The sequence below is a fragment of the Carassius gibelio genome, chromosome A3, assembly GCF_023724105.1.
Source record: "Carassius gibelio isolate Cgi1373 ecotype wild population from Czech Republic chromosome A3, carGib1.2-hapl.c, whole genome shotgun sequence".
Classification (NCBI taxonomy): domain Eukaryota; kingdom Metazoa; phylum Chordata; class Actinopteri; order Cypriniformes; family Cyprinidae; genus Carassius; species Carassius gibelio.
In genome coordinates, this window is record NC_068373.1 from 25,309,082 (window position 1) to 25,326,654 (window position 17,573).

Below are 17,573 nucleotides of genomic sequence, written 5' to 3' on the forward strand. Positions count from 1 at the left end.
AACCGACAGCGTCGCAAATGCCACCCACGTCAAAGCGAATAAACCACGGCATCCCATCAATATAAAATATATATAAATATATTTATATAAATTTTAAGAAACCAATGATTTTATACAGCATAGAGGCATTCAATTGATCAAAAGTGACGGTAAATATACGGTATTTATGTTAAGATTTATATTTCAAATAAATGCTGTATTTGTTTCCACTAAAATATTAAACAGTCCAAATGTAATAACACTGATAATAAAAGTTTCTTGGGCAGCAAATCAGCTTATTAGAATAATTTCTTGAAAGGATCATTTGACCCTGAAGACTGGAATAATGATGTTGAAAATTCAGATTTGCATCACAGGAATGAATTCCAACTTAAAATAAAGTCAAATAGAAAACAGTTATTCTAAATGATATAATAATATTTCATTATTACAGTTTATCACTGGAAGTGCTCTAATGTTTGACGGATGTCAGGTAAACCTTTTAAACAAGTGGTTGCTTATGGATTAATGCACATGTATAATTTCAAGCATGCACTGATAACATAAAAAAATATTGTGAAGTTCAGAAAGTGAAGTCGGACATTTAAGTATTGCTTTAAAGCAGAAGGGTCACAACACAGGTGCCTTTTGTGCTTCTCACATGTGTTTTTAAAAATTAGAAGCAAACTCAAATTTCACAAACAGATTTCACCTCTGTGTATATCAGCTGATCTTGTGCTCAGTGGATTCTGTCAGTGGGGGATGATCCTAAAATGTTAACTATTTGAGGCTAATGTCAAATTAAACTGTAAAACTGCCAAGCCAGTTACCTTTCTGAAGACAGGATTATATTTCACTACAGTACTGAACAAAAATCATACAGAACTTTACTTTGAAAATCTCTGAAAAAAAAAAAGTCGCAGATAGGCAGACGGCCACAGACCAGCACAGGTCAAAATGTCTGAGACTTAAAATAGTCAACAAGCAGACTTGCGTCAAAGAAAAAAATTAGCCAACACAACATGCCATGGGGCCGCTGAACATCGAAAGGTTTTTTGTTTAGTGTAAATATGCAAATAACTCATTCAAAACATGTGTATGTTATTGACACACTGATGTGTATTGCTGGAAGGTTGTACATTGGTCTGTATAAATGTCTATTTGACTCATCAAATTGTTGTAACAGCTGATTTTTTGTTTTGATAAGCATTTTGAAAAAAAAAAGCCTACTCGATGGATTGCCTTGTAGACATACCCTTTAGCCTAACCATAAAATGTTAACATGGTAAGCATAGGTTCCATCAATATAAAATAAATAAAAAATGACACAAATCTCTGATTTTGAAAGCACCAGGTAGCACCGTAAATATTATATATAACATTCGCGCCCCCTAGTGTACAGTACAATGCATTGCAGTGTTGCAGCTTTCCTCCAGTCCGCTGGGTGTGAGTAGCGAGCGCTGATTTCTTAACCGCGCTTCCGCTCTGCGGCCTCCTTCACGCCTCTTAAGCAGCGGCTTAATCCTCGAGCAGTAAGTACGTCGAAATTCAGTCGTTTGATAAATATTGAAACGCCGATTGTTTTTATTTGAATTAATAATGAACACTAGGTTTATCTTTCCTGTTAATGATAAATGAAACTGTTTTTGGGTGGTTATATTTGTGTTTATATTCTAGAAGTCATACGCTGACCTTGTCTTGTTCACTTGGGCATAGAAGGCTTTTCGTTTGAATTGTTCTTATTAACATAATTTGTGATTAAAAAATGGAAAACAATTACTTTTATGAAAGCTATTTAAATGCGAAAAGGTTTTTCTAAGCTGGTGTCTTTCTGAGTCCTGAATGTTGGTATTCTGTGACTGTTTAGATCTGGATAACATTCATGAAGTGTTTTGCTTTGTATGCAGTTGGGGTAAGTTTGCAGGCTTGTGAAGGATCTTTGTCATTCTGAATAACCGTGTCTGCATGAAATGTTTTGCCAGGAGCAGAGAGATGGCTGGGCGCCGTGCAGCTGTGAAGGCCATCGACTGGGTGGCTTTTGCAGAGAGGGTCCCACCGAACCAGAGGGCCATGTTCAACAGCTTGAAGACCCGCAGTGATTCTGTAGCTGCTAAGTGAGTCTGTCTGCTGGCTCCATGAAGCACATGAACTGCACAGTTTCAACTAGCTAAATAAACCATCATCATTGTGCCCTTGTGCAAAAAAAACATAGGTCAGGTGCAGGTCAATGGACTGTCCCAGTAAGAAGTGTACTATATGTAAAAGTAAAAATAAAAAATTAGATATACATATACTTGACTTAAGTTGTGTTGGTGCACTGTTTAACAATTCTTCTTCCTCAAGATATTGAATCAGTACTTATGGATTAAAAAACTAAAATCTACATGGCTTGGTTTCGAAGTTTGTTTCAGTCCAGTCAGAGCCAGTTCTGTTGTCTAGACAATAGTGGACAAAAAAATTATTTTCTGATATTCTACAGTTTCATTCACGATGTAGATCTAATATCACAATGCTTTGCGATTCAGTCACGATGTTTACAACATATTGTGAAATATTATATAATATACAATTTGAAATAACTGCTTTGTATTTGAGTGTGTTTAAAAATGTAATTAATTCCTGTGATGGAAAGCTGAATTTTCAGCATAATTCCTCCAGTCTTCAGTGTCACATGATCCTTCAGAAATCATTCTTATATGCTGATTTGCTCAAAAAAATTTAAAGCGTTTTCCTGCTTAATATTTTTGTGGAAAATGTGATGCACTACTATTCAGATACTTTTAATTAGAAAGGACACATTTAAATGATGAACTTGATTGCAAAGATATTTATAATGTTACAATTTCTGTCAAATAATAAAAATAAAAAAATGAAAAAAAAAATTAAGCAGCAAAAACTGTCAACATTGATTATGAGCCATTATTAATAATTGAGTAAATCAGTATTTTAGAATGATTTCTGAAGGATTATGTGACACTGAGGACTGGAGGAATGCTTTGCCTAAAGAAATATATATTCGATTTTAAGATTTTAAGAAAACAATTTTAAATTGTAATTTTATTTTACAATATTACTATTTGTACTGTATTTTTTTTATTAAATAAACCTAGAATCTGTGAGCATATAAAACATGTCAAAATATAAAAAAAATTAAATATTCCTCACTTTTGACTGGTTGTGTGTATAAATGCTGAAATACACAAGCACAGGTTTTTGGATTTAGATATAGATTTAGAAAATTACAGAAACATTAAATTTCATATCAAACAAGTTAATTCTAATTTGTGCTGAACTATGTTTTACTTGCAGACTTGCGTCCTTGCCAGAGAAGCCAGCTCCCATCGACTGGACTTACTACAGGAGTGTTGTGGCTAAAGCAGGCATGGTGGACGAGTTTGAGAAGAAGGTGAGAGCCAGTGATGTCTTGCTTTCCCTCTTCTTGTTTTTCTAGGTGTCTTATCATCTTTTTCCTCCCTGTGTCTCATTCTACAGTTTGCTGACTTGACGGTCCCTCAGCCAGTGGACACTCAGACAGCAAAGATTGATGCCCAGGAGCAGGAGGCTGTGAGTCTCTCCTCATACTTCAGCACAGCACATACTTTCTACACTGTTATTTAAGTGGACACAACAAAAAAATTAACATATTTCACTTATAGGCAGCCATATAATAATACAGGTTTATAAACCGCAACATTACACACAACTAGTTTAGACATTTGAATACTTCAGTCAACATTTTTGAGAGCCAATGCAAATTAATGATTGAAGAGGTCAGAGTTTTGAAAACTTGACAATTTTAACATCATTCTGTAAATAGTTACTTTTACTGTACTAGGCCAAATTCAGGGCATTTGCTTGTTCCAGTAGTTATTTGCATGTAATTGTTGTCTCTTAATGTATTTCAGAACAAAACTGCAGCTGCTTATCTGGAAGCATCTAAAGCTCACATTGCTGAGTATGAGAAGGGGGTGAGTTTAACCTTCAGCATTACTGTGTTGATAAAGTCATTTGGCAATTTATTCTAATCTATCTTGGCAAATTAGTCTAAAAGTGCATGTAATTGCCAAACCATTTAATGATTTTGCTTCTAGACCAGAACATGATCCCATGGCTTTTGTCTTGTGTTTCTAAGAAATAATGACTTCTTGCTGACCCATTGAGCATAACCCTAATACTGAGTAGTCTAAAAATGTTAGAAGTAGATAATGTGATAGAAGAAACACATGCGCAAAAATGTACATGAGCTAATAGGGCTGCATGATAAATCATAATGAAATCAAAATCATAATTAGACAGAAGTTGGATTGTCGTGTGTATCTGTTGGTGCTTTTCCACTGCATGGTGTGGCATGGTACTTTCGGTATGGTTCACTTTTGGGTTTTTTTCCACTGGGTACAGTACCTGGTACCTTTTTTAGTGCCACCTCGGTTGATGTCCCAAGTGAACTGTACCATTAACAAAACGTGATGTGAAAACTGCTGATCACTGTTTGATCAGTGTTGTCACTACCTGTGTCACTGAACTTGTGACACTAACTAAAAATGTCTGTTTCATGGTCTGTAGAGGAAGTACAGAGTCTCTTTCATTGACGGCGACATGGAATGAAAAAGTTTTTCAGGAGTCGTAGCAGTATTTGTGGCGCAACTGCTGCAACTTAATAATCCTGCCCACTCTAAAGCGGTACTAAGCCACTGTGGAAATGTAAACTGAGCCATCCTGAATCGTTCAGTGAAGCACTATTCTGTGATCAGCAGTAAATCTCCATCCGAAGGCCAGAGGGCGCTCTCGCTGTGAAAGTCCAAATATGCCCCGAAGAAGAAACTCAGGAAATCGCTATAGTGGTTGCTGAATAAATAATAAATAATAAACAAATAAACAAAAGATTTAACTACTTTCATTGATTTAAGTGACTAATAAACACATGACTACAGCAATATATGGTTTGTCTAAGGTCTTATTATAATATTATAACAAAGTATATCTATTATGCAATGCTAATCGACATAGCCTTTATTACTGCTTAGAATACAATGAAATCTGTTGCGTGCTTTATTCTATGTATGAAGACATGTCGTCTCTCAGAAGGATTTTTCAAATAGGTTATGAAGTGAGTTTGGAGTTAAGACATGTTATTAAATGTGGTATATTCACCTGCTTTCAGATGGAGCAGCATTTAATACACAGAGCTGTAGTTCACTGACAAGCTATGCAAACAGCTGTCATTATCGCTAGAGTTTTTTTCTTCGACTTCATAATCGATTATATCATCTGCATAGTTTTTTTTTTTTTTTCTTGCATGCAGGTGAATGAGATTTACTACTGATCACAGAACTGACAAGATGTGCATGACAATCACATTCGATTAATCCTGCAGACCTATTAGCTAAATAATTTGTCTTGGAAACCCATCAATAAAAAGATTGGATTTGATCAAATTCAAGATTATGAAGCATTTTACTAATTTTTCCACTGTTTGTCCTTGGCAGCTTGAGAAGTTCAGGAACATGATTCCTTTCGATCAGATGACCATAGAAGATCTCAACAACACCTTCCCAGAGACCAAGCTGGACAAGGTCAAACATCCATACTGGCCACACAAACCTATTGCCGACTTGTAATTTATTAGCAGCAGCCAGAGCTTCAGGAATGTATCTTTGAATCTGAGGTTGCTCGATATAGTCTGGTCTGAGTAATGCTTCTGCTGTAGAAGTGATTCCAGTCGTGAAATGACCCATTTCTCATTTATTTGTGGATAAAAATAAAGACAAATTGTTTAAATTACATTTGTAATCATTTTTGCACAACATTTTGAAACCGAAGTAAAAACTTTTTTTTAAGTAGTAGTTTGCCCAAAAATGAACATTTGCTGAAAATGTACTCTCACTCAGGTCATCCAAGATGTAGATGAGTTTGTTTCTTCTTCAGAACAGATTTGGGGGAATTTAGCATTACGTCACTTCCTCAATTATGGATCCTCTGCAGTGAATAGGTGCCGTCAGAATGAGAGTCCAAACAGCTGATGAAAAATATCAGTTTTATTATTATTAACCTCTGAAGTCTTTCTTTACAGTGCACTGACTGAACTAGTGGAAATTTTAATATATATGTTAGACTCAGGCCAAAAAGAAGATCATGCCATACAAATCTTATTTCTCTGAAAATGTGCAGAACTTGAATTTTCATGCATCATTTAAATAGTTTGGACATCTTTGATTAATAGTCACCACTGTATAAAAATGATGAACTGAAATTGGAGCTACACAGTGAGTGTCTTTTATGTGATGCTTAGCTTTAGTCACGGCTGTCGTCTCAAGGCCACATCATAAACCTGCATTTGTCATGCTCAGAAATTTGAGAAACTCAAATCAACCACTAGAGGGCGCAGTCAATCTACATATCTATATATAACAGTGACTGGACGTGATACAGTGCAACTTGCATACATTGAATAACAACGAAAGTATTATGATACACGTTTATAGTCCGGCTCAATTATAATATTAATAATTAAACAATAAAACATTAATAATATCTCTGGCATCTAACTAATACTATTAGTGAGTCATTCCAACTAGAAACCCCTATGATTCGAGTTCCTCTGATCACTTTAAGTGTATTTCATCTGTCGGGCCACCAAAATCTATTTTAAAAATCTTTTTTTATTCATTGAAAAAAAAAAAAAGACATTTTATCTATATATTAGAAATGATCTTTTTTTTTTTTCAGTGGACACCACCTATTTTGTCATGTCCCTCATGGCCTTCTATGAAAGTGTACTTGGGATATAAATAATACAATTTAAAAAAAAGTCCATAAATTTTGCTATTCTCATAAATATCTATCTGAACTGGTAATGTTTTTTTTTTTTTTTTTTCCTAAGTAAATTCTTGATTATTCAATAAAATCACTATTTAGTTCAGTACTTCAGTAACCCCTCAACCCCGTTACACAAAATCATAAAAATAATGAACTGATCCTTATGTGACATCATTAATAGGAAGTGACACCATATGACTTCTGAACAACATTGTGAGCAGACATGGGCGCTACCATCTTCTTTTATAACTATACCATTATTAATATTGTGATATTGTGATTGTCAAGCTTAACGACTCAACCCTGTTTCATCAAATAAAGACAGAAAATGATTACTTGTGAAAATGTGACATTATACATGATTTCTTAATCTCACATGTACTCTCCTGTTATTCACTACATTTAGGGTAAGGGCCGTTTTGAGCAATATATATTTGTGTGTGTGTGTGTGTGTGTATATATATATATATATATATATATCCTCTTGGAGTTTACTTATAGAAGACATTTCCACTTACTCAAATTATCTTTGTAAGTGTGGTATTCATGGCATTTGACATTCCTGGGCAGTCATGCGTGTTATAGATTGCAGAGGTCGAGGGAATTTTTTTATGTCAGCACATTTTCCAGTTTAAGAGGCGTGTTTGTCCGCCTATAATCAATCTCTGAGCTCATGGCAACAAACAGAAACAACTGTTTGAGCAGCCAGGCATTCGGTCTGTCAGTGAGAGGAACGTCTGCTAATATATCTGATGCTGTGTTCAGTGTGGCAGTGCATGACCCTCAACAACACGGCCAGAAATATGCTCACAAATGACTCTTTATCTGAGAGGACCATTCAAAACAGAAGGCCAGAAACACTGGCTACATTGCAGTTAAAGAGTGAGATTTCCCGGAGTCTCAACACATCTTGTGCGCTGCTTTTCATTTACTATTCACTCATTCATTTCATATATATTTTTAAATAAACATTTGAATGAAATTCATATGTAAGCACAGTTTATATTGTCTACAAAAGCCTTTAGGCCAAAAGTTTTTAAAATCACAAGAACCACAAATTCACTTAACTTTTTTTGATTAGTCAAAACCAAGTTTTTTCAAATATTTTAACTACGGTACATTTGAATTTAATTTCTATTAACATGCAGTTAAGTTTCCTAAAACATCCCACTGAGTTTGTCTTGTGAAAATGTTGCAAAATGCAGTATCTTTTCATCAGATTCACACAGAACTCAAAATCATCACAAGTCAAGTCATCTTTATTTGTAAAGCGCTTCAAACAATGTTTCAAAGCAGCTTTACAGTTTCACACAGGAAAATAGTTTGTCAGTAATGCAAGAAGACATTATTGATTATAATCTGCACGATTTACAGCCCCGTCACTGTTGTTTACCCTCAGCTCATAATATACTGCTTATTGTGTTTACTCTGGCATTGTCATTGTATGCTTCCTTTAGTCAATCTCCATGCCTGAGCTCATTCTCAAGATGTTACTGTTGCCCTCATGAAGAATATAAATGCCAGGATTGTGCATATGTGCAGCAACCATTGCTGACAGTGTGTGCGTGTGCGTGTGTGTGTGTGTGTGCGTGTCTGTGACTGTTGTTTAATATGTACTTTCCCTCTACTCAGCCATTCTTTCCACAGCTGATGATACAGCTGTCACACACACACACTTGTCCCTGTTCATAGAGCTGTCATCACACCGGGACCTGCCATAGATAGTGTAATGATAAAGATCTGACACCGTCCATGGATCTGGCTCTGTAGATATGTTACTTTTTTTGTGACACATCTGTGACACATCTCAGATCTGACACTAGCAGATATTACTCATGTCCTGTCTGGAGGTGTTGGTTTGAGCTTTGCACTTGATTGGTTCAACAAAAACACTTTTTTTAAAGGATTGCTAATTTGCAGAACTTTTTGTTCTTAATATAGCGATTTAAATTCAGATCAGAACATTGGTTCTAAGTATTGAGGAAACCAAAGTGTTTTTTTTTTTTTGAGCCTCAGAAATGTTTTGTCCAACTCAACCTTCATACAATACAGAAAAATAAATAAATAAATAATTAATGTATTGCACGTGCCAAAAAAAAAATATTGTTTTCAACACTGAAAAAACAATAAACGTTTCAATAAATAAATAACATTAAATGTTTGGTGTCATAAGGTTTTGAAAAACATGAAAACCCCCAAACTTTCAAACAGAAGTGTTTGTTTAATAATACATTTATTATATATTGTAATATTGTTACTTAAATAAATAAATAATTAAAAAATAAAACAAAATACGTAAAAAAGTAGTAAATTAAATGAAATAACTTCTGTTTTATATAGTATATTAGATATTTATATATAAATTGTATTCATGTTTCTCTCTTTTCAAAATAGTCCAAATAAATAAGCCCCCCCCCCAACATGAGATATTTTGTTGCCTCTTACTGTGTGCCCCTCCCTTTTCTTACATAAGTTGTATCAGATCAGAGAGTTTCTGCAAACAGAGCTCTTTTGTTGTGCTGGAAAAAACAGGCCTGAATTCCATCAGGTGATCCAGTGATTGCATATAGAGGCCAATGAACCTGTGTGCACTTGGCTTGCAGCCTTCATGACTAACAGTAGCAATTTGTAGTCGTTCCTGGCAGAAGGATGAGACAGTGAGAGATTGGTTTCCTGTATGAGATGACACTATTGTTGTCTGTTTCTAATAGGCGAGACAAAGCTAAGGGATTTGCTAACCATTTCAGGCTTGTTAGAATATCCAAACAAGAAGCAGTTCAAAAATCTCACTGAATGAACTCGAAACCTTTTGTAAAAATCGGTTTTATATTGTACCATGACATACCGTATCGTATCATATATCATATCATATCACATTTAATGTATTCTGTCTCGCTGCTTTTTGTCGTACCTAACTATACCCTTTGCCTTTTTGCTTCACAACATAAATCCACAATATCTACACCAAAGATAATACATATCTTTTCAAAACAAAGATAACAGTTCTATGACAATCTCACACACACATTATGGAATGACATCTATGTCTCTGTTAATGTCTTTCAAACCCCCACCTTTCCATCACTCTCACTTTGCCCCGGAGCAAACAGCTCACATCCGCCTCTGTGTGGCCCTCCGTCTGCATTTCCCAATCTCCTTATCCATTGTGCCCTGGAGAGATCCATCCATCATCACATTCCGTCCGCCTGTTTCCTGCTGAGCCCGAACCAACATTGTCACCTCACAATGGCTGTTGTGTGTGTGACACTTGTATGAACCCGTCTGCCCTTATTTTAATGACTGAATTTATCCCGGGTTAGTTCAGGACCACTCACATCCTCTATGAAGTGGTCCGGGTCAGGGTGGGCCACTCTGGTTGCCACGGACTCCGTTAAAGCTGCGGTAACACCACAGATGCTCTTTACTCTGAACAAACAACCAGCTTTGCAGACAGACTTAGACGCTGATATTTAAGTGTGGAAGAGATGCCTACTTCTGAATGAATGGAGGCATAGTTTCTCTACAAATGCTAATGTCTGCACGCTCATCAGATTTAGGATCTGGGAGAATCTCAAGTCGAAACTGACACCAATGCACTTGATTAAAGGAACGGTTCAATCAAGATGACAGCTGTGATGTCACTTACTCACCCTCATGCTGTCCCAAACTGGAATTTTCCTTTCAATAATAGTGGTTTTGTTGAATGGCAAACTTCAAAAAAAAAAAAAAAAAAAAAAAAAATTCTCAAAGCTTTGTGATTTATTCTAAATGTACAACATGCCAGAATAATTAAGGTGATCAGACATTCTAGTGTAACTGGAACAGTCGCCGACAATATAACTATGTCCAGGCTTTATGGCCTTCACTGACATAAATGTCATAGTGTGGTTCTTAATATGACACTGAATGAAAACGAAATCTGTTTCTTACAATCCATCTCATTCTGAAAATGTAGGAGCACCAGACAATGCAGTATTTCATTGTGCCAAGATAATGAATTCATGACATCATGAGAAAGTACTTACCCCACTGACATGTTCTCCTGTTGCCATGAGGCCACTGAAATGGCACTGCCAGCTTTAGCAAATGGCGACTGGTGGGGGAGGGGGAAGAGTAAACAGAACTGCCTTTGGTAGTGTGTTTGTCTAACATCTTCCTCTTCTCTCATCTAGACACAGCCTCTTTTGGGGGTGCTGAGAGGGCCGTTCTCAAGGGCCCTATACCCTGTGTGGTTGCTTACAGATCCCACGTATATGACTCCATTCACTCCTGTGAGGTGACAGACACTCAACACACAGGACGACAGGGTGCAAATCGATGGCAGAAGAGGAAGGTTGTAAATCCAGTGTGACGTGATTATCAGTTTGATTTCTCATACTCATAAACAAATTTGTCAACTGAGTTCAAATCAGAAATTGCCCCAATAAAAACAGCACTGGCAGAGTTCATGGAACACATGGCAGAAGTGAACTGATAAGTGTACGGGTGATTTATTATGCTGTATAAGTTTCATAGCTGCTTTAAAGACCCCATGCAGTTACAATTATGAGATGTGTGGCTTTAAGCCTGCAGCCATTAGCCTCAGCTCATATGTATGCTATAGTGTACTGTTAACCACTGACATAAACAGTTATAACAAACAGTTAGCAAGCAGATATACATGTTTACAGTTAAATGTGCAGTATTTCTGTAACTGCTTGTCATACACAATGCACATTTTCTAGAAAATGAACATCCCTTACCACTAAACTGTAAAGTACCTCTCATGATTAGCATGTAGCAAATAGTGGTTTGCCAATGTGTCTTTAGATTTTCTGCACTCTGTCCTTTCCTAAATGTGGAAGTAGCTGGAATTTATTCATTTTAAAAGTGTATTCAGTGCTTTCATTCATAAATAGCTACAAGCTAAGATCTATCTTAAAAAGTGTGAAGCCAAAACTTCCTGTTTCAATGGGGAATACGTCGACACAGTAAAGAAATCCGCACACATTAAACTATTTCACCTTCATTTTTAGAAATAATACACTTTAAAAGAATATTCTTAATTGTAAACTGCATGTAATACTTTCAGACACGTACGTGGATATTAATTACAATTAAATGAAAATTCATTATTTACTTATTGAACTTTAACTTTAGATTGCTTTAATTGCTTAGTACAGGGTTCCTACAGGTTTCCTCAAGTAAAATTCAAGTCTTTTTAAGACCTTTTTAAGACCATTTATATAAAAAACCTATACCTATTTCACGTCCCCACCAGAAAAGAAAAACAAAATCATTGAACTTGTTTTCATTTATTTTTCAAATGTGGAATCGGTAAAAGATAAGCCAAGCAGGTGTGAAAAATAAAAACATTTCAGTAGGCCACAAAACAGTTTGCCGAACAATGTTAAGTTTTTTTTAACATTAGCTAGCTACTTATTCCATGCTGGGAATATGGGGAACTGAGAGACCCCTGAACAATAAACATTGAAAATGAGAACTCAACAACACATTAAATTAAGAAACAGAGTCAACTCCTTAGCTCTTCACTCAGGACAGCAATCTCTTTATCAAGGACAGCCAGTTCTGTCAACTTCTCCTTTATCGTGACCGCAAGTAAATATTTAGCGATGTCGGAGTCAGGGAACATGCATTTGAAAAGCTCTGTGATACCCTCATTTCCATTGTAGGACTGGTGTTTACCGATTGTGTTAAGAGTCTACAACACCTTGGCTTTTATTGTTGGCGAGGACCCAAAAGCTGTGTGCAGATCCAGAAATAACGAACTTGAGTGCGCAAAAGTCGCGATATGTGAACGGCCCTTAACACTAGTTGGTTGAAACACGCAAGCGATGGAAGGAGTTTGTTTTTGTCCATTGCTTGGACAAAATTGCATTGTGCTTGGATGACTTGGCATTAGGCTCTAATGCCTTCATTCCCCTTTGTACCTAGCTGAATCCTTTTTTTGCATAAGGTGCAAAAATCCTCAAAAACATTGCTGTCCAATGACGAAAATAGTTTTTATCCAGCCACGCTTCATTAAATTTAGATTTCCCCATAACCTCAGAATGAAATTGGTAACGTTAGCTAGCTAACGTAAAAACAAACTTTAAAAATATAACGGCGTCAGTCAACCTTTTCCTGTGGAATGCTGAGATTTTTTTTTTTTCGTGCTTCTCCTTTGCTTGTTGCAGTCTATGGTTGTGGTGCTGTAGCACATGATCTCCATTTACTGAATGCATCACATGTTCGCAGTATTTTGTACTGTGACCCGTGGCTGCGTTGCGTTCTGAATTATTGATTCCGTCACTCTTTATTTATGCTACGTCATTTAATCAAAATAATCGTGGTTGACAAATGAAACTTTTGAGGAAAATAACAATACATAGAAGTTACATACAGCACAACTTTTAAGACCCAGGCATCAAAATTCAAGACTTTTTAAAGTCTTTTTAAGGTATTATTTCCAAATTAACAAATTCAATGCTTTTAAGGCTTTTTAAGACCCCGCAGGAACCCTGTAGTAGGACTTAAGTACACCTTTATATGTAATTTCATAATTGCTTCTATTGTCTGTTGTTGACACATGGTTAAAGTGAACTGCCGAATGTACTGGCAAACATTTATAGTAAACTCAATTGCATTTATAGTAAACTAAAATATAATTTCATGTAATTTCTATTGAAACTTCTTTGTCCTGCATTTATATTTGCATTTGTGCTAATGAGGTTGCCATTTAATACAAAGAGATATTAACTATGCAATATCAAAAAACACATCAAAATAAGTGTACTTCTATAAAACATCACAAAATAATACTGAATCATGAATTTAAGATGTACTTTAATTTAAAAGTTTTAATTTCACATTATAAAGAGCACTTGAGAGTGTTAAGAAGCAGTCATGAAAGAGGACTCTCTTCAGGTACACGTAAGTGTCTGTTATTCATTCATATGTTATCTGCAAGTACGGTTTTAAAAATCAAGATTTGAAGTACACTATAAGTGCATACTTCATACATAAGTGCAGTTATTATTCACAAGGAAAACAGAAGTGAGGGCTCCTAGACTATTTGAAGGGCAGTCTAGTGTGTGCATAGTGGAATTTCTTCACATAATTCCCCAGACTTTGATGCACTTGGAAATCATAAAACATAGTCTTCAGTGCTCAGTTCCATGCCGGGGTTTGGCCTTTCACAATCAATTTCTATTTCATGTATTCAATCAAATTGTCACAAGCTATTTAGTTTGTGCGCATACATCACACAATGGCATTTCTGTGAAAAAATTGCGCAGAATAAAACAGCAAAAGGTCATTTACAAAGAGGTTGTGACAGAGACAAGAATTGGTTTTCCCTCTCAAAGTCTTATGTGATTTACAGCGAGGGCTCTCACATTTCTCCTCTCTGATTAGTATGGAACATTTTATCATACTGTACTGTCATTATAATCCAAGCCTTCTATTAGGAAAACATATTTTTACCACATTGTCATTTTTATTAGATAAAGGGCTTTAATGCATTTTCCAGAACCTCTTCTGGAGGTTCATCCTCTCGTTGGAAAATGCTTTTGTACATTATATTTGTTTAAACTTGTAGTATATGTATGCAATAGACCTTTAGGCCTCATTCATGGAGCACACAAGCAGAACAAATTTGAATAGAAATTGTGTGTAAATCTATTGTGATGTAAATTGTTGCATTTATTCACTGAAACAATTAATTCCCCTTATGTTTCATGAATGAGGCTCTACAATCTGAATGGAAAACTAGTGTACTGCTTACTGCATACTGAGCAGTGTACACTGAATACGGGCTGCTTTTTTCAAAAAGCAGATGCATATTTAATTTTTTAATTCTAAACATAAAAATTCTCATGACACATTGTGTTCAGCAAGTGACTAAATATATAACAAAAAAAAAAAGTGTAATTTTGTTTTTTACAAAAGTTTTGGCATTTCATCTAACACTATGTTTCATACCCTATACTCTTGTGAAAAAAGGAGACTTTAACATACTTTAAAAAAAATGTACTTGGTATGGAAATAGGAATAGACTAAATAGTATGGCATTATGCTATTGTAACATTCCAACAATGCTATTATAAGTAATTTATTGACAACTCTTCCCACTTTTTCTGTATAAAGTCATTTTTCCGTTGCTTTATGCTCAAAAATACTCAATATATATTCCGAGGTGCTATGAGGACATTTGCTTTCAAGTTGATAATCAAGATGTATGTTGTTCTTGCCTGTGCGGGGAGGTCCGGCTGGTGGGTGTCCTCTGGGCCGAGGCGTAGTGTTTGTACTGGAGGAAGCGCCACGTGCAGACACCACAGAGCTCCTATTGATTCGCCCTCATCAGGGCCTGGCTTCTGCGGGGGGTGCGCGTGTGTGAAGTCAACACATTCCCAGCATTCCTCCACTTCCCCTGCAGAAGAGATGTCACTGGCCCACAGAGCACCAATCACTCGCTTTGTTCGCTTGCCCATCTCCTCTCCCTCGGGACCCCCGGCTCCTTCTCTGGCCCTCTTGCTGCCAAGACGCTGTGCTGTTTGCTGTTACTGCAAATATCTTGACCACTCTATGTTTATATGGTCCACCCCAAAGATGTCCTCAATGAATAGTTTCCAGTATTCTCATAATGCATATGGTTGGATGTACATTTTAACATTATTTGGACCAGAACCATTAATCGTGATTATAGTATAGGGGCCAGGAAACTGTCCGTTGTCAGCAGAAACCTCAACCTTAGAGTGAACCGGGTGAACAATACGTGCACAATTTGATTAGAAACAATTTGACATGGCAAAATATACAGCTTTGCTCATTGCCTCCTGATTTGTTGAGATTAGAAGCTATATTTATCTTCTTTGGTGTCGATTGTTCAGCTGCAAAACATTTTAATGTATTCATAAAGCAAAACATTGGTTGTAAAACTAAAGGCTTCTGCTTGACCTTGAAATCATCAGTTTAAGCCAAGGGATCAAGGTTTAGGCTGGTTAGCTTTTCATTAGCCTACATTATAACAGAATATGTATTTTTACCAATACATTTTTTTGGAGGGCTTTTGAAATGCAATCCTTCTGAAACATCTTCAGAATACATTATCTTTATTTATATACTGCATTTACATATATCTACATATTATGTATGCTTCTAATAAGGCAGATTGTCACCATCTGTGGGCGGAGCTTCCATACTCCTACATAAGAGCATGGAGAAATCTGGAACTGCCTGTTTGAAGAGACTGTTCATGATTTATGGGGATTATATAAAAAGGAGTGGGTGGATTTTCACCATTATAGGCTGATTGTTTATACACTGTGAAAACACATTTGTGTTCAAACACCTTATAGAAGTGAATTTTGCATATTAGGTCCCCTTTAAGATATTTTTGATGAAATCGAGAGCTTTTTGACCCTCCATTGACAGCAACATAATGAAAGTGACGTGACATTCAGCCAAGTATGGTGACCCATACTCAGAATTTGTGCTCTGCATTTAACCCATCCAAAGTGCACACACACAGAGCAGTGAACACACACACACACTGTGAACACACACACACACACACACACACTGTGAACACACACCCAGAGCAACGGGCAGCCATTTATGCTGCGGCGCCTGGGGAGCAGTTGGGGGTTCGATGCCTTGCTCAAGGGCACCTAAGTCGTGGTATTGAAGGTGGAGAGAGAGCTGTTCATGCACTACCCCCACCCACAATTCCTGCCGGCCCGGGACTCGGACTCGAACTCTCGGATTTCATCAAAATATATGAATTTGTGTTGCGAAAATGAACTAATGTCTTACGTGTTTGGAATGACGGTGACTAATTATAACAGAATTTAAATTTTTGGCTGTAATATCCCTTTAAATTCAGAATCAAACAGTAAAATGATTCCAGATACGTTCTAATCAGAATTGTTCTTATTTTCGATTAAAATGAACAATACTGACGTCAATAAGAGCAGCAGACAAAATGCTAATTCATTCTCTGACAGTAGGTGGCGCTTTTATACAGCAGTTGCCGTGGTTACCCCTGAAAACAAAGCAGCACTGCACATATGAACCTTACTTTATTAGGTGTTATAAGGACATAACATGAGAAATTATCAACAAAAGCTTTCTGAAGTTAGTTTCATTTCCCCTTTCCAATGTCGACTAGCAGTAGTAGTTTCGATAAATAGACTAGTCTCGCACATACCTACTTTTATATTCATTAACTGTTTGAACTGTCAAAGTTGTGGTGTAATGGACTTTAAATGAAGGTACTGAAAACTCTCAAGTTTCACAAAAAAATACATTAGTGTGTGTTTCGGAGATAAACATTCTTATGTATTTGACGAAAGACATGTTTAACCAATGTTTCACCTTATTTCATTTACCAAAAATCTGGAAGACATTGGTTGTACAGTCCAACCAGTTGGCAAAGGTTTCTGCTTGGTCTTAAAATCATTGTTTATGCCATAAAATTCATAAAGACATCATTAATGTAACCCATATGAATCAAGTGAGTTAATCCAAAAGTTCCTGACTTGCCTGCTAGGAAATGACGAGAGAATTAGAAATTAAAAGAAATTAGAAATTAAAAAGTTATTTTGGAAGGGCATTCTGAAAGACAGAGCAACTTTATCGGTGTTAACTGGGTCATAGGTCAATTTCCTCAGTTTGTATATAAGTCTACATCAACAACTAAACAGTAGCAATCAGGGTCAGCGTCTAGTTCCTGAGGGAATATCTTATCCATAAACCCCAAACATACTTCACAGTGCGGTCGGGATGCACTTGGACAG

General features: G+C 36.3%; 1 protein-coding gene across 2 annotated transcripts; it reads left to right on the forward strand.

The window, feature by feature from the left end:
• Positions 1-1,458: 1,458 nt before the first annotated feature.
• Positions 1,459-5,760, forward strand: atp5pd (ATP synthase peripheral stalk subunit d). Of its 2 annotated transcripts, none has more exons than XM_052552582.1 (6): positions 1,459-1,511; positions 1,962-2,093; positions 3,289-3,385; positions 3,472-3,543; positions 3,885-3,947; positions 5,466-5,760. In XM_052552582.1, the coding sequence occupies exons 2-6, from the start codon at positions 1,972-1,974 to the stop codon at positions 5,595-5,597; spliced, it is 486 nt and encodes a 161-aa protein (XP_052408542.1). In that variant the 5' UTR covers positions 1,459-1,511; positions 1,962-1,971; the 3' UTR covers positions 5,598-5,760. The 2 variants fall into 2 exon arrangements, with proteins under 2 accessions (XP_052408542.1, XP_052408550.1); XM_052552590.1 differs by having other exon boundaries at positions 1,463-1,515.
• Positions 5,761-17,573: the final 11,813 nt, after the last annotated feature.

Coding starts and splice junctions, on each gene's coding strand:
- atp5pd (XM_052552582.1), top strand. CDS start 1,972: ATGGCTGGGCGCCGTGCAGCTGTGAAGGCCATCGACTGGGTGGCTTTT. Junction 2,094..3,288: donor AGTGATTCTGTAGCTGCTAA/GTGAGTCTGTCT, acceptor TTTTACTTGCAG/ACTTGCGTCCTTGCCAGAGA. Junction 3,386..3,471: donor TGGACGAGTTTGAGAAGAAG/GTGAGAGCCAGT, acceptor CTCATTCTACAG/TTTGCTGACTTGACGGTCCC.